The sequence below is a fragment of the Lynx rufus genome, unplaced genomic scaffold (genome assembly GCF_022079265.1).
Source record: "Lynx rufus isolate CCGP_SWC_20201006 ecotype Redwood Valley unplaced genomic scaffold, mLynRuf1.p SCAF_28, whole genome shotgun sequence".
NCBI classification, from domain to species: domain Eukaryota; kingdom Metazoa; phylum Chordata; class Mammalia; order Carnivora; family Felidae; genus Lynx; species Lynx rufus.
In genome coordinates this window covers 7546899-7569284 of record NW_025814843.1, presented here as the reverse complement: position 1 = coordinate 7569284, position 22386 = coordinate 7546899, and the positions used below count along the sequence as shown (strand labels likewise).

At 53.7% G+C, this 22386-nt stretch overlaps 1 protein-coding gene across 3 annotated transcripts in view; it reads left to right on the top strand.

Moving 5' to 3' along the window:
• Window positions 1-314: 314 nt before the first annotated feature.
• Window positions 315-22386, top strand: part of SHISA6 (shisa family member 6) — a 278481-nt gene continuing 256409 nt past the window's right edge. For all 3 annotated transcript variants that reach the window (XM_047089663.1, XM_047089662.1, XM_047089661.1), the window contains exon 1: window positions 315-955. In XM_047089663.1, coding sequence (XP_046945619.1) covers window positions 315-955 — 641 coding nt within the window. The remainder of the gene's footprint in view (window positions 956-22386) is intronic.

The window sequence follows — 22386 nt, the reverse complement described above, 5'->3', positions numbered from 1 at the left end:
CGCTGCCGCCGCCGCCGCCGCCGCCGCCGGCGGGGGATGGGGCTGCCCGGGAGGCGCGCCGAGCCCGCAGGGGGAGCGCGGAGCCGGCGCGCAGCGTGAGCGCCCGAGCAGCCAGCGCCGGGCCGGTCCGTGCGCACCGCGCGCCGCCGCCGCCGCCGCCGCCGCCGCCGCCGCCGCCGCCGCCGCCCGCGCCCCGATGGCGCCATCGCCCCGGCGCCGCTGAACGCCCGCGCCGCCGCCGCCCTCGGAGCCCGGCGGCCGGGGAGCGGCCTGCCGCGGAAGCCCGCCCGCGCGCCCTCCCGCCCGGCCCCGCCATGGCGCTGCGGCGCCTCCTGCTGCTGCTGCTGCTGCTGCTCTCGCTGGAGTCCCTGCACCTGCTGCCCGGCGCCCGCGCCGCCCGCGGCCGCGCCGCCAACCGGACCCTGAGCGCCGGCGCCGCTGCCGTCGGGGGCCGGCGGCCCGGGGGCGCCCTGGCCCGGGGCGGCCGGGAGCTGAACGGCACCGCCCGGGCGCCCGGCGGCCCCGAGGCGGGGAGCCGGCGGGGGCAGCCCGCGGCGGCGGTGGCGGCGGCCAGCGCGGCCGTCACCTACGAGACGTGCTGGGGCTACTACGACGTGAGCGGCCAGTACGACAAGGAGTTCGAGTGCAACAACAGCGAGAGCGGGTACCTGTACTGCTGCGGCACCTGCTACTACCGCTTTTGCTGCAAGAAGCGCCACGAGAAGCTGGACCAGCGCCAGTGCACCAACTACCAGAGCCCGGTGTGGGTGCAGACGCCCAGCACCAAGGTGGTGTCGCCGGGGCCCGAGAACAAGTACGACCCGGAGAAGGACAGGACCAACTTCACCGTCTACATCACCTGCGGGGTCATCGCCTTCGTCATCGTGGCCGGCGTCTTCGCCAAGGTGTCCTACGACAAGGCCCACCGCCCTCCGCGGGAGATGAACATCCACAGGTGAGAGGTCCCGCTCCCCGAGCCTCCCGCCGCCTCGCCTCGCCTCGCCTCGCCTCGCCCCTCCCTCCTGTCGCGCGTCCCCCCGGCCCGGCCCTTCTTCATTCACCCTCGGCCGCGGCGGCGGCGGCGGCGGCGGCGGCGGCGGCGGCGGCGTCGCCACCACAGCTCTCTGGCTCTCCGAAACCCAGCTTCTCCCTTGCTCCCCTGACATGCGATAAATCACAGCCCTCTTTCCTTTTTTCACCATTTCTGCAGAACCCAGAACGCATGCTTTGGTGGCAGGGGCAGAGTAAGGAGCCGTGGAACTCGTGGAGTTGGAGTATAAGAATTTTACCAATTGTAGAATTCTGGATGGCCGGGCGGGACTGGGGGAGGGGGGCGGCGGTGGCGGTCCAGGGTTCAGTTTTCCAGGCAAGTGGGCACTTTGGCATAGGTTTCTCTTGCATTCGGTTTTCTGAGTGGAACCAGCACAGTGTCTTTCAGTCTAGGGTTCTGAACAATGCCGGCAGCTGACAGGAGAGAGTACCAAGCGATTTAGTATAAATCGCATGTTCTCTGGGTGTGAGAGCTGGGGGTGATCCGGAAAGGATGTTCCCCCCCCAACCCCGGGGTGAGAAGGGGTAAAGATCTATCTATCCCTTCCGAGTGGACCAAGGGCAGATGGTCTCTCTTCATTACATCCTGCCCAAATGGGATGCTCGTTTTCTTGTGGAGATTGGAGGACTTGTTCTTTCAAACCCTGTAGGCAGAACTCTCCGAGTGAACATTCTTGCTGTGCTAAACCTGGTGGGCAGCGTTTCCAGCTTAAGTTAGGGGGGCGGTGGGGGAAGCCTCCTACCAAAACTTACGCCAAGAGCACAGAATATGCTAGTGCCTGGTCCTACCCTGACTGCCTCCCACCCCACCACCCTAGCCCCCAGTGAGTCCTTAGGGAGGTTGGAGCCCAAAGAACGGGGAAACCAGACTGTCTTCACCGCTCGGGGACCGATGCACCCAGGGGAGGCAGAGTTAGCTCTGTTTCTAGTCCCCTGGTGGTGGTGATGAATGAATGACCAGACTTGGTTCAGCAGAGTCTTTCGGGGAAACAAACCGTGCCCCAGGACCTGCCTCTGGTTTTGGCACATGGTGCGGGCACCGGCTGGTAACTGGGACCCCCCTCCCGCTGACCCGTCCTGTTTCTGAGTTTGCCTAGCCGGTCCCCACCCTGAGCCATATACCTGAAGCTCATCTCTACACTCTGCTGGTTATCCTTCTGGCCTGGAAACCTCCTTCCCTTGCCGCTGTGGACGTAAATCACTGGTACCTTGACGAAGAGAAAGAAAGGAGGATAGAAATTTCTGGGCATGATTTTTTTTTTTTCTTCCTTTAAAGCTGTTGAGAAAAGATGATGTTCCCTGGCAGGTTTTATGGAGTCAGAAGCACGAAGTTTGGGTACTTACACAGTGACATTCTTGGGTGTCAGGACTGGGTGCTTCCAAAACCGTTCGTAATCTTCACTCGTCACCCCAAGGTGCCACTGACCCCCCCATTGCACCCCATCTTCTCTTCCAGGTAGTGAGTCTGTGCCTGGCTGGTCCTGGGGGCTGATGGAGGGATTGAGACAATGATGTGTAGTCAGCCGGTGTCCCCTTTGGATTCTCGCTCTTGGCTCCTCTTGGAAAGCAGAGAAGGAATTGTCTGTGAAGCAGGTGGTCCTGGTCCAAATCGTCCCCCTCTCTGTGCCTTCAGGCCTCTTCACCTTTCTCCTGGGCTCCTGGCCTCTCACGCCACCTTCCCACTATGGCTGTGGCCTCCTGCTGGCTGGTGCCCACAGACCTTTCTTTGGGTTTCTTTCTTCTCTGAGCCTTTGTTCTGTGCTCTCTTAGACGGAGCCTTCCCCTGCCCTGACCTTGATGACCTGAATTGAGTCATCGTGACCTGGGAGGATGCTGACGGCCTTTGGATGCTGGCGCTGGCCTGTGTTCTCCAGGCCTGTGACCCTGGAGATGTCCCTGTCCCTCTCGGTGATTTTTCCCCTCCCCATCCCACCGACCCCCTTCCCCAACCCCAAACTAGGGTGCTGGTCTGTGTGTGGGTGGATGGCCCCGTGACTGGTGATGCGATTAGAGCAGTTTGTCTCTGGGGTCGGGGAAGGCAGGTGACCAGGGTAAGGGAGCTGAATTCAGCCTCAGACCATTATGTAAATAGGGGACGTTTCTGCCTCAAATTCACCTCCTGATTTTATTCAGTTCACAGCACCTCTTCCAGCAGCTGCAATGTTGCCTGCTCAAGGCTTTGGAAACCACCATACTGATGCTTGTTAAGTAGGGGATGATGCCTGTCTCTGTGTTTGGGGGAAGGGGACGGAGCATGAGCTACTCATCGAGGACATTCCATGAGTGACCTTGGGCAGCAGGGGGGAAACTCCGTGTCTGGCCCTGGGTGACTCAGGCACAACAGCATCCCATCTCCGCCCCCCGCCCCTCCCCCCCCACACACACCAGGCGTGTCAGGGTGAGTGTGCACATTGAAGGTTGCTCCTCCCCGACTCCTGGGTGTGTTCCCATGAGTTGCTTCACTTTGCTCACACTTTAAGAGGTCACCGCTTGCCATCCTGGGGAGTTTTTCACGCAGCTGGTCTTGTTGGGAACCAGGGTAGGGAAAAGGGAAGAGATCAATATCCCCACGGTAGTGAGTTTTCCCCCCAGGGCAGAGCGGGGAGGAGGAAGGAGGCTCACTCTTCAGAGGTCAGCGGAGGAAGCGGGACGTGCGTCTGGTTCCATGTGCCTTGAAATAGTTCAGCAGAGACGTTTCCGTTTCTGAAAAAGGCAAAGAATTTATTCCAGGGCGTGATCCTCTCTCTGGTAGATGGCTAGCTGGGCCGGCAGGGGCTGGGGCCCAGGGAGGAGAACCGCCTCCTTGAAAGGGGTGTTGGTGGCAGGGTCGGAAGGGGTGAGAGGGAGGAGAGAAGGGAGGCTGCAGCCCTGAGATCAGCCATCTGCCTCCTCCTGGTGGCCCCGGGCTGGCCAGCCCTCTGCCTGCCCAGGGTACACATTCCTCAGAACAGGGCTTGCTTTCACTGCTCCGGCCCCCGAGGGGAAAAGCAGATTTAGTCTTTTCCAGAAGTGATTAGACCTGGCCATCCTGTTTCTGTAGAAGTCAGCGTCTGTAGGGGAAACTCTCAGCTCTCCGGTGATTCTGATAGATGAGCAAAGTCACACTCAGCTGGGCCCCGGGGAGGAGAAAGTGATGGCCAAAGGGATCAAAGGCAGAGCTGTGCTTTGGATCTGGGGAGCCACCGGATGCCGGGTGCCCACCTTTCCCGGCCGGAAGCCTGTTTCCCACCCGGATCTCTACCTCGCCTTCCCCTGTTCACCTTCCCCGGGCTGAGGCTCGAGCTGGTAAAACCTCAGGCACTGATTTGAATGCTTCTTGAGCGGTCTCTGCATCGCTTCCTGGTTCCTGGGGCTCTTTGCTCAGTGAGGGCTGCCCGCCCGAGGCAGGGCTTTGACCCAGCAGCCGGCCCTGTCTGAGCATCTCACATGCAAACCTGTTTCTTCCTCCTCCCCCAGAGTTGATTCATTAGCGTCCTCGACATGAGAATCTCCAAGGGAAGAACCATAGCTTTAATGGCTACTTAGCAGATGAGGTCTGAAGCCATTTGGGTGACCTAGTTCAAGGTGGTGGACCCAGACCTGCCCTGGGTCCCCCCGCTGTACGGGGGTGGAGGGGGTGGAGGAGTTTGGGGTTGGGGGGGGTCGTGCTCAGGGTTGCGGGCCAAAGAACCTGAGCAGATGTCACCAGGAGAAAGGAAAAGCGACAGGAGGTGACCCTACAGCCGTCGGGAGGGTCCTGTGTCTTTGGACTCCTCTGGTTGTTTCTAGAAGAAGCCAGGGAACCCTTTGTTCCCCCTTTTCTCCCTCTAGAAATTAATTACAAATTAATTACAAACCCAAAGAGGTCTGTTCTGTGTGCACAGACCCGGTAACTGTAATAGCAGGACCCCTTTGCTGGCTGATTTCGTGAGGTTCTCTTCGTAGGTTCCCGGGCCATGAATTGTCAGAGCACCCCCCCAAACACCCTCATTTTTGGAAGCACTGTGAGCTCATTCTAACGAGTCGATCTAAACAGAGAGTCAACTTTTTTATTTTATTATGTTTTACTTCAAACAGAGCAGTTGCAAGGACAGGAAAAAGAAAATCTTGCCTTGGATGGAAGGCCCCCCTTTAATGTTTTCTGTTTCTGCGGGGGAAAGCAGTGAAATTGGGGAAGGGTTCAGGAAGGCTCATGGAAGAGGGGTTAGGGAAGGTAATGGGGTGAGAAGTGGACACAACGTGTATTCCTTCGTTCCACGGACAAGTCCCACTCACCTGCTGGGGGCCAGCTCTGTTTATAACCACAGAACGTATAAGCCTCTAAGGTGTGTGTGACCTTGGACACATGAGGCCAGCAGAACTCATTCTTAAAAAAAAAATTTTTTTTAATGTTTCTTTATTTTAATTTTTTTTGTTTATTTATCTTTGAGAGACAGAGAGAGACAGAGCATGAGCAGGGGAGGGGCAGAGAGAGAGAGGGAGACACAGAATCCGAAGCAGGCTCCAGGCTCCGAGCTGTCAGCACGGGGCCTGTCGAGGGGCCCGAACCCATGAACTCTTGAGATCATGACCTGAGCAGAAGTCAGACGCTCAACCGGCTGAGCCACCAAATGCCCCAGTTCATTCTTGATTTTAACACGTCTGCCACGCAACTACTTTTCAAAAACCCGGCACTTTGAGGGTTCCGCCCGGCATGTTGCTGGCTGTCTTTTGCCCTCTCCGGCGCCCCCCGCCCCGGCCCAGGAGGCGTGCACATCGGTCCCCCTTCCCCACCCACAGCCGCACCCCAGGCTCTGAGCACATTCCTTGGGAAGAGCCTACCCACAGTGCTAGGCTGCCAGGACACGGGTAGAGGAAAAAGTCCGTTTCACTGTTTTCAGCCTATTTTAATGAGAGATCAGATCGACTGTGCAGTTGATTCAGATCCATTGTGCAGGAAGCAGTGGTTCAGACAGCTGAAAAAGTGTGCTGATGGAAAGAGGTTAATTCACCAGCCCCAGGCAGACATGCCCACGAAGGATACGGAATAGAAGGGAACCACACCAAAGGAAGCTTCGTCCTTCCTCCCCCTGCACTGCCTGATGTCTCCAGGGCCTGGCAGGATTGATTGCCTTTAGATCTTAACTTTCTGGCTCCTCTTCTGTAGTGACTTAGAATCCCCACCATGCTCGGAGAGAGCGGCCACTGGCTACTGAGTCCCCGCATAATCTGCTTTTTAAATTGTGAATTCAGGTGTGGTTTGTCTTGCGGTCTTGATCGTATCCCTTGACGACATCCATCCTGTGGCGATGGGTGGGGGGGGTGGTTCTGGAGGACTATATTAGGGTCTACGTTGAATTCATTAAAAAATTTTTTTTTTAAGTTTATTTTATTTTTGAGAGGGAAACAGTGCGAGCGGGTGAGGGGCAGAGAGAGGGAGACAGAATTCGAAGCAGGCACCACAATGTCAGTGCAGAGCCTGATGTGGGGCTCGAACTCATGAACTGTGAGATCATGACCTGAGCCAAAGTCGGATGCTCAACCTACTGAGCCACCCAGGCGCCCCTAAGTTCGTTCTTTGAAGTATCTTCTTCTGCGGTGATCCCCCCCACCCCCTTTCTCTATGTTGGGAAACGCCAGCCCATTGTTTTTCCGAGTCACATTTCTGACCTCGCGTTTCTAGTAGGTACTGCAGACCGGGAGGAGGGATTGGTTTATCTGCAGACCCTCAGAGGGTCTCGGTCCCTTCGCCTTGAACAGGCTTATTTCATACACGTTCAGGATAGATTGCGCCTGTCCATTCTTGTTCTTTTTTATCTCTACAAGTAAAACCATGGGCGCCTGGGTGGCTCAGTCGGTTGAGCGTTCGACTTCCACTCAGGTCATAATCTTGCGGTTCGTGAGTTCGAGCCCCGCGTCGGGCTCTGTGCTGACACCTCAGAGCCTGGAGCCCGCTTCGGATTCTGTCTCCCTCTCTCTCTACCCCTCCCCGGCTCGCGCTTTGTCTCTCTCTCCCTCAAATATAAATAAGCAGTAAAGAAATTTAAAAAAGAAAGAAGTGAAACCAAAATATTCTGAAAAGGCATGGTAATATAGTTGACCCTTGAATGACTCTGGTTTGAACTGTGTGGGTCCATTTATACGTGGATTTTTAAAAATTAATTAATTTTTTAGTTTTATTCTGCACTTGTTTTGTTTTGTTTTGTTTTGTGTTTAAAGTAGGCTCCACGCTCCTGCTTGGGGCTCCAGCTCACAACACTCGTATCCAGAATCACATGCTGTCCGGACTGAGCCAGCCGGGTACCCTCAGGATACTTTTTCTTCAATAAAGACAGTGCAGAACTGTAAACGTATTTTCTCTTACGAGTTTCTTGATATTTCCTTCTCTCTCGCTTACTTTATCGTAAGGTTACCATATATGACGCGTGCAATGTACGAAACGTGTTAATTGACTGCCGTGTTATCGGTAAGATTTCTGGTCAGCAGTAGGCTGTTGTGGTTACGTTTTGGAGGGAGTCAGAAATTATACTTGGATTTTCTTTCTTTTTTTTTTAATTTTTAATTTATTTTATTTATTTAAAAAAATTTTTTTAATGTTTATTTTTGAAGGAGAGACAAGAGTGTGAGTGGGGGAGGGAAGAGAGAGAGGGAGACACAGAATCTGAAGCAGGCTTCGGGCTCCGAGCTGTCAGCACAGGGCCCGACACGGGGCTCGAACTCACAAACTGTGAGATCATGACCTGAGCCGAAGTCAGACGTGTAACCAACTGGAGCCACCCAGGCACCCCTATTTTATTATTTTTTTTAATTCACATCCAAATTAGTTAGCATATGGTGCAACAATGATTTCAGGAGTAGATTCCTTAGTGCCCCTTCCCCATTTAGCCCATCCCCCCTCCCACAACCCCTCCAGTAACCCTCAGTTTGTTCTCCATATTTATGAGTCTCTTATGCTTTGTCCCCCTCCCTGTTTTTATATTATTTTTGTTTCCCTTATGTTCATCTGTTTTGTCTCTTAAAGTCCTCATATGAGTGAAGTCATATGATACTTGTTTTTCTCTGACTAGCATAATACTTTCCAGTTCCATCCACATAGTTGCAAATGGCAAGATTTCATTCTTTTTGACTGCTGAGTAATACTCTGCCGTATAGATATACCCCACCTTCTTTATCCATTCATCCATCGATGGACATGTGGGCTCTTTCCATACTTTGGCTATCGTTGATAGTGCTGCACATTGGCATGCATGTGTCCCTTCGAAACATACTTGGATTTTCTTAACAAGTTATTATTATTATTTTTTTTTTTTAAATTTTTTTTTCAACGTTTATTTATTTGTGGGACAGAGAGAGACAGAGCATGAACGGGGGAGGGGCAGAGAGAGAGGGAGACACAGAATCAGAAACAGGCTCCAGGCTCTGAGCCATCAGCCCAGAGCCTGACGCGGGGCTCGAACTCCCGGACCGCGAGATCGTGACCTGGCTGAAGTCGGACGCTTAACCGACTGCGCCACCCAGGCGCCCCAACAAGTTATTATTTTTTTATTTTATTTTTGAGAGAGAGAGAGAGAGGGCTAGTGTAGGGGAGAGGGACAGAGGAAGAGAAGGAGAAAGAAAATCCCAAACAGGCTCCAGGCTCAGCGCGGTGCCTGACCCGGGGCTCGATCCCACAACCCTGGGATCATGACCTGAGCCGAAATCAAGAGTCGCACGCTCAGCGGGCTGAGCCGTCTAGGTGTCCCTGTCCCTGGGTTGTCAGCTGCACGAGTCATTGCCCCTAACCCCTGCCTGGTTTGCTCAGGGGTCAACCTTCTTTCCATTATTTTGTGGTCTGTTACAGAACCGTTGAATTTTTTTGCAGGCCAAGTCAGCAGCCTAACGTCCTGATTTTATAAGTGAGGCAGCTGACCCACAGGGAGGTCAGATCACAGTGCCCCGGGGTGGGGGGAACAGCTGGGGGTGGTGAGCTTGACCTGGAAGCCGAGGGCCACTCTGCGTCCCGGGCCCACTCTCTTGCCTGGTTGCCTCTCAGCCTTGTCTTGCGCAGTGAACGTCTATTATTGTCTTAACGCTATGCATCTGTTTCGGAAACCCTGTTATTGTCTTACGCTCCGCACCTGTTTCTGAGTCAACACCGGATAACTTCCCGATACTTAGGGATGTGAGCAATGGCCTTCTCCCTTCTCTTGCTTCCCTGACTTTCTTTGGTCCCTCCTCATTCAATTTTACGGTCCCCTAAAATGATTTCCGTCGCACTTCCACGGTCGCCTTGTAGTTTTCCCCACGCCCCTTTGTAAAGGGCAATAACCTGACCTAAGCACAATCCTTGGATAAGATCTAAGGAATGCAGACCATCGAAGAAGGGAGATGCCCCGCAGGCCAGAAGGTTGTGAGCCAGGGCAGTGGACCATCAGGTAAAACCTGAGGCCGACGTCTGTGATTCAGAAGGTGCGGTCTGAATGCTTTCTCTCTCTCCCAGAGATGGGTGGGGACGCGGCCAATCTAACCAGGTCAACGAGTTTTGGTTTTGCCAGAGACCAGGAGACCTCCAGGCAACCCCCCCTGGGGCCCAGGTGCGTGTGATTTCAGATGGCCTCCTGCATACAAGACAGCTCTGTGGGCCTCAGAAACGCATTCACTGGTGTGGGCCTTGCCCCTTCTCAGCTCTGGGCCACCATCCCACAGGGGCGAGGTGGATACAAGGTGAGGGGGCTGAAGGGGCTTCAGGGACGTGGCTAACGAGGCTGGAAATTTGGGTCTGACCATTACATGAAATTCACCTCCGCGGCCTGCAGTTTGGAGCCTTTGCCTGATTCTGTGTACCTCTCCGAAACGTGTCCCCCTTCTAAGCAGTCACCTTGGGAGGCCACGCGCCGACTCTCCCCCGGACAGTGTTCTCATAGTGTTTTCAGAGCCCATGGCACGTCATCTTGACTCTCTGTAACGGGGCACATTTTTATCCTCTTGGGCTAAAATCTGATTCTTGTAAGAGGCGCTAAGTCACGGGGCGGAGGCCGACGAGCGGAATCGGCGATCGACTGGTTATTGGCGGAAGTAAAGAGTGCCTCCAGTAATGAGGCCCGCTGTCCTAGGATCCACTTCAGCTGTCTCCAGAGGCCGAGCCCAGGAGAGGCGCTCGGGTGATGAGTGGTGGGGCCCGCAGGTCAGAGCCCGGCTCTCCGTGGCGGCCACTTCTCAGGGGCCGCACCTCCCCGGCCGTAGGACATTCAGCTCTGCGTTTTATCGGTGTGTCGGGGCAGACCTCGCGGGAGCTGGAAAAAGAAAGGAGTTGAATATGCAGGAAATAGTTCAAATGACTGCCCAGAAAGGGAGGGGAAAAAAAGAAAAAGAGAAAAAAAGGATGTCCCACATTTCTTCAAGAGATAGTAGTCAGATAGCTCAATTTAGATTCCTCATTTGATTCTGAGGGTACAGGGACCCAGTTTCCTCGGAATGCATGCGGCCCGGCTTGGGGTCAGAGCCGGGCTTCTCAGTGCTCTCCCTTTCCTGCACGTGGATGTCACCACCTGTGCAGTTTGGCATTCGCGTGAGGTCCCCACCGGGGCCGGACAGCCGTCGAGGAGGTAGAAATGTTTGCAAGCACAGGAACGTGGGGCTTCCCGTGAGAATTGCCTGTAGGTTCCTGACATGCGTGTACTGGGCCCCCAGGTCCCCCAAGAGTACAGTCACTGTGTGAGATTGGTCACAGAAGCGGAGCGAGGGTGGGGCAGGTGACAAGGGGCCACAGGGGCAGTTTGTGGCCGATTCTTGCGTTTTTTGGCGGGGGGGGGGCGCCGTGGTGGTGGTACGGCGGGTGGGCTGATGTTTCTCTTTTCCATCAGGAGTTAGCGGGACGGTGAGGTGGCCCTCCTGCTGTGTGGGCTGAGGCAAAGCCTCTGGGCACTCTTGGACCCTGGGAGGAGCCAGCCCTGCTCTGTGGCTGGGGAGCCAGCTTCCTCGGCTCAAAGGTCAGGATGGTGGGGAGGTTTGTTGCCCAGAAGCCTACACGAGCCCGTCACCTGTGCACCTGCAGAGAGCTGGTGTCGAGGAGGGCCGGAGGCCTCGGTTAGCTGAGGGCTCAAGGTCATGTGGATGAAGCGGGGGATGGGGGGGGGTGGTAGGGAGACTCTTGGGAGAGTGCTCAGTCCCCAGGGCTTGCTCTGTGTCTGGAACCCTGCTGTGCACTGGACCTAAGCTGCCTCCGTGCGTCTTTCCTTCACCCTCCGGGGATAGGTGCCCATTGAACAGACGAGGAAATCAACTCAAAGAGGCTTAGTAACTTGTCCAAGGTCGCACGGCTAGAGCTGTGCCAGTCTCCATCTCCTTTGGGGGCCAGCTGGCTCTCATCTTCCCAGATGTAAACGGGTCACCCAGATCAGGGTACTGCAGACCCGGGCTGGTGGCCTCGCTTGCATTGCCTGCAGGGCACAAGGCCACCAGGGTGCGGTGCAAAGGCTTGTTTTCAAGAATGGGTTATATTGGTCGAGGATAGCGAAGGCGAGGCAAAGAAAATGTAAAAAATCAGAGAACAAAAAACCCAAAGCCACACACCCCGATTCCAATGGAGAACCAACAGCAAAACACAAAACACAAAACAAAACAAAAAAACAACAGACCTTTCCAGTATTGGCAGAACCCCGGGGCAATGCTGCACGAGTCCCAGCTCTGGAATAATAGGGGCACTAGGGAGAAGAAATGATTTGGGGGCAAGACGATGGACCTCGGGCCATTCCCAGTTTTAATTACTGAGACATACGGCTCAGAAACAGCTCCATTATCACTGCCCCCCACCCCCACCTCCCTGCCCCATTTATAACCAGAGCACCGTGCACACAAGACAGAGTTTCAGCCAGCTCACTGCCACTTCCCGCTCTGGTCCTGTCCTTCCCCCGTTTCCGTTTTCCTAGCCGTGCTTCCTAATTCCTCATTCTTTCCAGGTGTTTCTCTGTTTCTTGTGACCTCAGGTCCTCTGTCCTGAAAGGCTCGCTCAGAGGAAGGCATCCTGGGGAACCCTCAGCGCCCCGGGCTTTCCTCCCAAACTTCTGTTGACCTGGTCGTGGCCATGGTGGTGGGGCTGGCCTGCAGCTCTGGAACAGGGTCTCTGACCGGGGCACTTACCTGCTTGAGGTGGGTGTGGGAATCATTTCTCTAGAAAATGAACATGGACGCCACCACCTGTGCAGTTTGGCATTCGCGTGAGGTCCCCCCTCCCAGGGAGGGGGGTTCCTGAGCCCTGTTTCTAGTACCCCCCCAGCCCCCACCCACTTCTGATCACAGGAACAGGAGACGCCTTGATCACCCTGGCCCAGAGCCACTGTCCCCACCTCGAGACCGTGGAGGCCGAGTTCCAGCCAGGCTCTGGGTGGCTACAAGGTTGGCCCTGCTCCCCGGCGTTTGGGAGAGGAGTGTGTGCTCTCTGCCGGCTTCCCAAACACTCATTATTCCTTGCTTTTTTGGCATTTGGTCTCGTGTACTGTTCCCATTAGCTCCGGCATTAAAGTCTCATTACTTAGGACATCTGTCCTCTGGACATATTCGCGGCCCCCTTAGCCAAATGTCCTCTTCTGGGAAGTGTGCTTTCCACTCTGTCCCCTTTTCCAGCTTCCTTCGGTCTGGCTGCCCCGGGGAGGAGGGATTTGAACCCGAGAGGGCCCCCCCGGAGGAGGAGGGGCGGCTGTTGATGCTGAGTGGCATCTGAGAGCGTGTTTCAGAGCCCATCAGCTCCTCCCACTTGGAGGTCTTGGGAATGCAGACCCTTGCTGTCATCCCTCGGTAGGGCAGGAATGGACGCAGAATGCCATAATAGCAAAGGAGCTATTTCCAGGAGAACTTTCCTAGACCAGCCTTGGATCCCATCAGGCAGGAACTCTGTCCTCAGGCACCCTGATGTCTGGGCCTCCTGTAAACCCACCTCTCGGGCGCTGGGAGGCAGGTGGGTGAATCAGGATTCCAGCCACCCTGTCGGACTGGCAGCTGACACTCTGTGACTTTCTACTGTGTCCCGAGGAGTTCACTCCCTCCCATCTTTGCCAGGGGATGATCCCCCAGAGGCTTGGGGGAGGGGGGTGGGTGGGGGTGGGGCTCTTGATGCTGTGGGAAATCACAGCGCCTTTCTGTTCTCAGATCATAAGCAGCCAGCTTTTCTTGCCCACCTCCTCTCCCAGCCTCAAGCGTTCATGAAGAGAGTCCGGTCTGTCGCTTCTGTCTCTCTCCCTCTTTCAAGTCTGATCATTAAAATGTGTCTTCTCCTTCCCGCGGGTGTCTTTGTCCACTCTTGCTTGTTTCTTCCTTCTTTCCTTCTTTTGATCTCTCTTCACTTCTGTTAAGATGGTGGGGGGGGGGGAAGGTTCCTTTGCTTCCTTTGCTGTCTCCCTTTCGTTCTCCTTCTTGAATTTATCCCGCTATAACTTCATTAAACTGCATCGATTCAGACTCTGCTGATTCAGAAATTATCCAAATCGGACCTGGGCGAAGTTGTTCTTTCCTCTGTCTGACAAAAACCTGCGACAGACTGATTAATGGTGAAGATTGTGCAGGGCCCGTACACCACGCGGAAGGACAGATTTTTCCAGCAGGCTCTTCCGTAGACCATTGGCATGCTAATTACAAATCTTTCTCACCTAGTCAATGATGTAGCTGTCTGAAGAACGGTTTCTGTTTCCTGTTTCCCAGCCTAGTTTGTAATCCTGCAATGGCCCCGGGAAGCAGTAAAAATGCATTTCCTTTAGAGCATTTTTTTTTTTTTTGTAATTTCCATGTCTATTTCCTCGATTGGGATTAGCCTGCTGGAATCCGTGATGCTTGACCTCAGGCTGCTTCAAAGCCCCTTCTTAATTCCGTCTGGGAATGCCTGCTGATTTCCCCTCCTTGTTTCTTTTCTCCTGTCTTTCCCGGAGTTTTTAACATCTGGAAACTCTCTCTTTTTCAGCTTTGGGAGTGGAGAGTCCTGCCACGACCCAAAAGGTTCACCTCATTTCCTCTTGCCACAGGGTGAGCAGCTGGGCACCGGGGTTTATTAGGAACCTGGAGGTGGACTTTGGACAAGTGGCTTTGTCACTTCCAAGAGACCGTGAGCTCTGTCTCTGCTCCTTCTGTGCTTTCTCAATTGCCCATTTCTGCCCAAGGAGCCTGCTCGTACATCACTGTCTCCAGCACCACAGTTTGGATTGAGGAGACAGCGTTGCAGTCTAATGCAGGATGTGATGGGATGTGCCTAGACTGTACCCAGCCCCTTATAGGAAAGGAAAGGACTTTGACCTTTCTCTGCATGTGTGGTGCTCCAGGGGCACCTGCATAGCCCCCATTCTTTCACTTCTGGGGCCATCTTCCATCTTTCTGTGCCTTGAAGCATTTCCTGGGAGCTAAGAGGCAGGCTAATCCCAACCAGTGTTGCTTTCCGTGCCCATGACCTTGGGTATGAGTCCCTCAGCCAGCGCCCACTCCGGTCTGTTAGCCTGGCTGTGGGATGGGGCCTGTTAGGTGGTGCAGGTGAGTTCTTCCCTGGCTCATTCTGATCTCAGCATACCTGCGAAAGTTCCAGAAGGCAGAGAGTACATCTGTACTGTGAGTTGCAGACAGCCCTGGGGAAAATGTACTCTACCTTCAGAGGAGAATGCTACCTGCAAATGTCTTCCTGTGACTGCTTGGTTTTAGCATCCTAAACTCATAGAATCTCTTGGGTGAGAGGGACTTAAGAGGTGTTTTAGTGCCTCTCCTTCTGGGGGCCAGGTTCCCCTCCTCTTCTGCAAGTGCGTCGAGAGCTGGGCTCCCTCTGTGCCTGGAGGAGTCCATGGGTTCAGAGGACACAATTCTTGGTAATTCTGATGGGGAGCTAACAGTGGCTTTCTGGCACGAGATGTACCTAGGGGGACAAGCCGTTGCCGTATCCCTTCTGTAAGACGGCAAGACTTCCCTTTGGAGATGGCGGTCAAGGCCCGCTTCGGTTTTCCTGCTTCTTGGATAAACATCCCTAGTTACAAATCTGTTCCTCACAGGACACGGGTTCGAGTCTTTGTGCCTGTACGAATGTGGCTCACATCGAAATGGGGTTGTAATTTGGGGCACCTGGGTGGCTCGGTCAGTTAAGCCTCCGACTTTTGGTTTTGGCTCAGGTCATGATCTCACAGTTTCATCAGTTCGAGCCCTGTGTCGGGCTCTGAGCTGACAGTGCAGAACCTGCTTGTGATTCTCTCTCTCTCTCTCTCTGCCTCCCTGACTTGCACTGTCTCTGTCTCTCTCAAAATAAATAATTACACTTAAAACCCGAAAGAAATGGGCTTGTAATTCTATAACCAAACCGAATGTGACATTTCCAACAGCAACATACAAGTCGTTCAAACTCCATTCAACCCAAAGATTCCTTTTGGGAAACTGGTTGGTCTCCAGTGCTAGTTCCCACCTGTATTTTGTGGCTCGAGTAGTGGCTGGCACAAGGTAGGCCCTCAGCTGATGTGGTTGAAAGAATGAATGACTTAATTAATTAAAATGGAGAGCATGGTGGGTGGTCTTTCTGTGCGCCCCACTCTTCTGATGTTTGCCTTGATGTGAAGAAACTTGAGCTTGGAAATGACAGTGATGTTTATGATTTACAATTTATTTATTTCGAATGAGAGAGAGAGAGAGAGAGAGAGAGAGAGAAAATGAATCTCAAGAAGGCTCCATGCTCAGTGTGGAGACCTACACGGGGCTCGATCCCAGCACTCTGGGATCATGACCTGAGCTGAAATCAAGAGTCAGGTGCTCAACCAACTAAGCCACCCAGTACTCGATCCCAGCACTCTGGGATCATGACCTGAGCTGAAATCAAGAGTCAGGTGCTCAACCAACTAAGCCACCCATTAACCCTATACACACACACACACACACACACGCACACACACACACATATACATATATATATGTGTGTGTGTGTGTATATATGTATACGTGTATATGTATATATATGTGTATATATATATATATTTATATTGAGAGAGAGAGAGAGAGAGCGCGCGCATAGAAGGGGGGCAGAGAGAGAGAGGGAGAGAGAGAGAATCCTAAGCAGGCTTCATGCTGTCAGCGCAGAGCCCGACGTGGGGCTTGAACCCACAAACCGCGAGATTATGACCTAAGCTGAAATCAAGACTCAGATGCTTAACCGACTGAGCCATCCGGGTGCTCCCCTATAATTTTGTTCTTTCAACGTTTATTTATTTTTGGGACAGAGAGAGACAGAGCATGAACGGGGGAGGGGCAGAGAGAGAGGGAGACACAGAATCGGAAACAGGCTCCAGGCTCTGAGCCATCAGCCCAGAGCCCGACACGGGGCTCGAACTCACGGACTGCGAGATCGTGACCTGGCTGAAGTCGGACGCTTAACCGACTGTGCCACCCAGGCGCCCCTAATTTTTTTTTTTTAAAGAAGAAAGGAAGGAAGGAAAAGGAAGAAAAAGGGAGGTAGGAAGAATGAAGAAAAAACCCAGCTGAATCACTTTGCAGAAAATGTTGCCCTGGTGAGTTTGATACGTTTGCCCTTTCATGCCCCGCTGGAATCCTGATTTGTTTTGTTCGTGAGGGGAGTCTCTTGGCTTTTCGGTGGCGGTACTTTATCTCGAAGCTTCCCGGCTCGCTAGCAGAAGCACAGTTTGTGATGGCCTTGCAGAGACGAACGAACAGACACTCTCTTTGCACTTGGCTCTCAGAATCCAAGTTCAGGGTGCAGTGAAAGCTGCTGTGTGTGACCAGACGCATTCCTGTCCTCGGTCAGGCCTGAGTGGAAAATAGGGGATGTGGGTGGTCCCTTCCAGGATGACCGTGGCCGTCACATGCCATGGGGTTCAGTCTCCACGGGAGGAGTTTTGCCCATCTGGCATCAGGGATTCAGTCCTCCGGGACGCCCCTCTCCCACCACTTTTTTGTCGTGGTCCTATAGGCCGAGCCTGTGCAGACACTGGGAGGTTGTATTTGGATTTATTTATTAATCAAATATTTATAGAGTGCTTACTGGTTGCCAGGTTCCGTTCTAAGTGCTCTACAAATATTAACTCATTTAATCTCCATGATAACTCTAAGAGGTAGACATTATTTTTGGCCTTATTATTGTAGCCTTATCTTTTGAACGAGGAGGCAGGACCACAGGCCATGAAGTAGCTACGGGAGATCACTGGTGCGCCCGGTGGCCAGCAGCCCTGCACTCCGGCTCCAGAATCCTGCGTTTAGCCACTAGGCTATCCTACCTGCGTTTTGCTTCCCCCTCCGGACTTAGGTCTGTGCCTACAGCAAGTCAAGCAAACCACACCGAGATAACAAAAGAGAACAGCAGGTGGCGGGCATATTTATTCACTCCTCTCCCCCCCCCCCACCCCGGCTGCCCGTGTGGCTCTGGTAACCAATCTCGGTAGCATTTCTGTCTTCCCCGTCCGAAATGGTGGCTGTGCTGGCCACATCTAGGTCTTTGGATCATTCCGGGACAATCCAGATATTTCTGAAGAGCCTAGGCTTGGGGTTGCTGCTACCCAGTCTTCCCAGGCCTGGGTGAATTTTCACAGGACTCAGGAGGCAAGGAGTGGAGTGTGTGGAGGTGAGGCTCTCAGGGGTGAACTGGGGCCCCATAGGATGCGCCTCTAGGCCCTGCCCAGCTCGTGGCTGGCCCCAGGCCACAGCCCCAGGACAGGGGCCCATCTGGATAGAGGACCTTACCCCGTTTGCCTGGAAAACACGGAGCCTGCGGGCTGAGCCTTCCCTGCCCGGGTCCTGCACTGTTTATTGGCCAGGATGCATTCTGATTGTGATTGTGCCCCGGGCAGCTCAGACCTGACGAACAGCTCAGTGCAGGTGCACGAACATTGTTACCACAACAAAGGAGATCTCCACACCCATTTGGAGCCTCTCTGTGAGGGGAGAGCGGTCTTGTACACACACAAAGCCAGCAGCTGTGTTTTTCAAGTGGACTGTAAGAGAACCAGGACTAAGAACTAAATTAAGCCGTTCTCCTTGGTCCGTGTTTATTAAAAAATATAGTCACTCCGATTGTCCGGAGTGCATATTTTCAGAGAATAAAGACACCCCGTCTGCCCAGTGAATAGGCTCGGGCATGAGGTGAGAGAGGACACGGGCTGCACCCAGGCCGTCACGGTCAAGTATGAACCTCCCTTCTCCGGGACTCAAGTAGCCAGAATACTTTAACTGGAGTAGGATGTCTGCATTCTACTTCTAGGAGAAATACGAAAGTAACTGTCAGAGATTTACTTAAAGAGAAAAAACAAAACAAAACAAAACCCAAACCCAACCTTTCCTGGTTTGCCCCATAGTTTTGACGTGAATAGCTTCGTTTCCCAGAATCGTCTTTATTTTGCTTCGTTTCTTCTCTGAAGAGACCTAAAGATTAGACTGGTGGCCCCTCTCAAGGAAGAAACTTGCATTCTTAAAATAAGTCATTTCGAAAATCCTCAAGATCAACAGTGTTCTCATTAGTCCTCAGGAATAACATTAACCAGATTAGCTTATTCAGGGAACAGTTGATGTGTTTGGCCTTTTATCATACCTATCCAACAGCAGAAATGTCTCCCTGTTCTTCCCAGAAAGAGGAAAGGCATGTGTAGGGGTCTAAACGAACCAGCTTGCTTCGCCCTTGACGCAGAAAAACTTATTGGGCTCTAGGAGAACTTACCTTCTCCCCTTTTGTGTGGCTCAGAAATCCAGAGATTTGGCGGAGGACAGAGGCTGGTTTCCATCGGCTCTATCTCAGTGAGCAGTGCTGTTCGTGGGGTTTGTATGGAAAGTATTAATGGAGATCAAACAGACTTCCCAGGTGAACTAAGCGTCCCTAGGTTCCCTCCACTTAATTTGGGGGGAACCTCGGTTTTACTACCTGTTCAATGAGGGGAGATTGTGAGAAGAAGTTCTATAGTTTTGTCTTTTTTTTTTGGTACTCTTTTCCTACATTTCTTTTCAAACTTAGAAACTCCACAAAGCCCAGGGACCGCCTGCTTTCGGAAGCCAAGGGTCTCATGGAGCAGGGCTCTGGCTTCATGCAGAGCAAGGGTCTAAGGGTCTAAGGGTCTGTGTCGATGTTCTGCTTAGATTTTGTTGCCCAAAACAGTTGCCTGCTGAAAACAGTGTAAAAAGTGTTCGAAGCTTGCTGGTGTCGAGGACCCACAGAGGTCGATAGAACTGGGTAGCTGAGCGCAGCCGGGTTCTGTTTGGGCAGATTTCCCCACCAAAGATGGATCACTGTCTAAAACCCTGTGTTCAGAGACCGTGGGAGAGAGATAGTAGGTAGAAAAATAAATGTGACTGAGTGGATGGAGGGACAGATGGTTGGACGGGCGGATGAACGAATGAACGAATGGATAATTTGGTGGTTGCACACCTCTGCTGCTTTGCCTACCTGTCTTAGAAATCTGGATTTACTCCTTATTGGTTGTGTGTCCTTGGGCAATAGAGCTGACCTTGCAAAATCTTAGTATTCTCATCATACTGGTTATGGCTACCGAGAGCATCTACCAAATAACGTCATTTTGAGGATTATAGGGTATAATGCATGGAAGAGTTCAGCATTGATATCTGGCACGTAGTAATTGTTCAGTAAATGAGAGCGGTCAGTTTCCTAAGTCTTCGATTTCCCGTGTAATTTCCTAAGCAGGCAAGACGATGAAGGAAAGTCATGAAGGAGGTCTTACCTTTCTCTCTCTTTTTTTAAATCTTTTAAAAAATGTTTATTTTTGAAGGAGAGAGAGAGAATGGGGGAGGGGCAGAGAGAGAGGGAGACATGGAATCCGGAGCAGGCTCCAGGCTCCGAGCTGTCAGCACAGAGCCCGACGCAGGGCTCGAACTCACAGACCGCAAGATCGTGACCTGAGCCGAAGTCGGACGCTCAACCGACTGAGCCCCCCCAGGCGCCCCTACCTTTCTCTGGTTAAGAGGAGTCACTTGCCAATTTCAGAAGGATTTCATGTCTTCAAAGCAGGTGACAGCATATCAAAAAGTGTTGGTTGGGCTGGGTCCCTTGTGTCCAGATCACTCCGCACTTAGGGACGTTCACTCTTTCATTTCCTTGGGGGTTGCTGACAACATGAACCAAGGTTTTCATAGATAACTGGTCTTGACCTGAATCCCTCATCGACCGACTGAATCCCTCATCTCTCCAAGCCCAAATGTTCACTGGCGTTTGCTCAGTTGGCGGACCCGGCTGGGGAAACCAGAAGGACTCGTGCAAGTTGACCGTGCCGGTGCACAGGGACGGGAGGTGTATGCGGGCAGCAGTCCCGGGAGCGAAAGGACACCCAGACACGAGTCACGGGCCCTGGATTTAAATTTCTGCTCCGTCACGTGCTAGTCCTCGAATCACTCGGAGCCTCGGTTTCTTGTTAGAAATTGGGGTGGCAGGGCACCCACAAGGGTCGAATGCCCAGGATGACTGCTCTTCCTGCTCGGATTTGCTGCCCAATTAATCCCCTGCCCACCCCTGCTCACCACGCATCTGCAAAAGCCAGGGAATTCATGTGCCAAAGGGAGGGGTGGACCAAGGCAACTGGGGCAAAAAAACATGCTTTTGATAGTGTGGCAGAAGTGGGGGAGGGGAGGTTGAGAGGAACAGGGCTGTTAGCAAGCTTCTTCGAGTTATTTAAAAATGATGATGATGTTGGTGATGATGATTTTAATGAAGTAAACTCTATGCCTGACCTGCGGCTCGAACTCACGACTCTGAGATCAGGAATTGCAGGTTCCAACAACGGAGCCAGCCGGCCGCCCCAAGATTCTTCGGGTCTTTAAATGAGATGCTAGCCGAGGACCAGGGAGGGCCGGTGGGGTTGGCTGTTGGCTGGAAAGCCCCCTGTGCCCTCGCTTGCCCGGCTCTCTGTCCTGCTGTCTGCTCTCACCGCCCCTCCCCACTCTGAGTGCGCCCTCTGACCCCCCTCCCCCCACCACCTTCTGAGCCCTGTGCTTTCTCTGAATTTCTCTCTGTTCCTCACTGCCCCTTTGGTCCCTCGACCTTTGTCCCTGCCCGTTCTGTCCCTTCCCTGAGTCCCTTTCTCCTGCGTCCTGTCTCCTGTTCCCCCTGTGCCTCTCCCCGCCTCTCCTCTCCGTGGGCCCACTCACCGTCCGCCTGTCCCCCTCTGTCCTCTCCTCCCTTCCGCCTCTCTCTCAGGCCTGGAGCTGGTGCCCACTCTTTCACAGACCCCGCCTCCCTGTTCCTCAGTGACCGATTTTCTTTCCCGCGGTTGGAAAATAGCTCAGGCCCTAACCCATTTCCTGGGGCGCATCCAGATTAATTAGGTGAGCCTGGCATCGCACATTTCAGAATTAGAATAATATTTATCAAGCGCCCTGGGGAGAAGGGGATGGAAGAGGGAGAGGAACAGAAGAACAGGAGCGAGGAGGGAGGTCAGGAGCTGAGGGGCAGAGGGAGGGGGGTGTGAGTGGGGCAGGGGAGCTGCCAGAGGGGGACTGCTCCTAAGGACACCTCCTGGGAATTAGGGCACCTGTTCCCCTTGCCAGAGGGCACTGGGGAGGGATGGGGACTTGGAGAAGGGTGTCCGGCGGTCAGGGAAGCCACAGAGTGGGGGACCAGGAGCGTGGCCCTGGCCACCACGCCCTTCGTTGGGACCGTGCAGGGCGGAAGCCTGCCCCCAGAGAGCCCGCCTCTTCAGGGACACCTCCTCTGGCACGTCCCTCTCTTTGGCCATGCTGCCCAGCTCCGCCCAGCCCACCGGGCATCTGGAAAGGATACTGGACAAGACGTCACCCTCAGGAGGAGACGGCCTGGCTGTGCCCCAGTTAACAGTCATTCTCCAGCCGCAAGTCAGACCCAAGCACACTGGTCTCCACCAAGCCCGGTGGTCTTCGCAAAGGTGTCTTCCCTCCCCGCTCCGTCCTCAGAGGCTGCGTCTCGAAGGGCTTCTCGGGAGACGGGCACCGAGAGACTCCCTGTCCTGCGAGAGGGGCGCTCCGTTCGCAGCTCTCGTCTCTTTGCCGACGAGCCCTGGAGTGAATCAGCTGCCGTTAACGCTGTCAGTGTGGACCAGAGTGATAGGAGCCGAATGCCCTGCAGAGGCAGAAAGAAACCGGGCCGAGCTTTAGTTCTTCCCCTGTGTATGTCACATGGCTGGGAAGTGCGCCAAGGCCTAAGGACACAGCGATGACCCCAGCGGACGGGCCCACTCCTCGGGGACATTCCTTTCACTGAGCCCAGCCCGGTGTCTGACCCCTGGTACGGGCTGTTCAGTAGACATCGGGGGAGCTGGATGGCACTGGGCCCTTAATCCAAGACTCCCTTCCTTCTAGTGTTGCCTAGAGGTAGGTCAGGATGTCTCAGTCTCACCACTGTTGACATCTTGGGCCAGAGAGTTCTTTGTCGTGGGGGGCTGTCCTGTATAGCACAGAATTTCAGCAGCACCC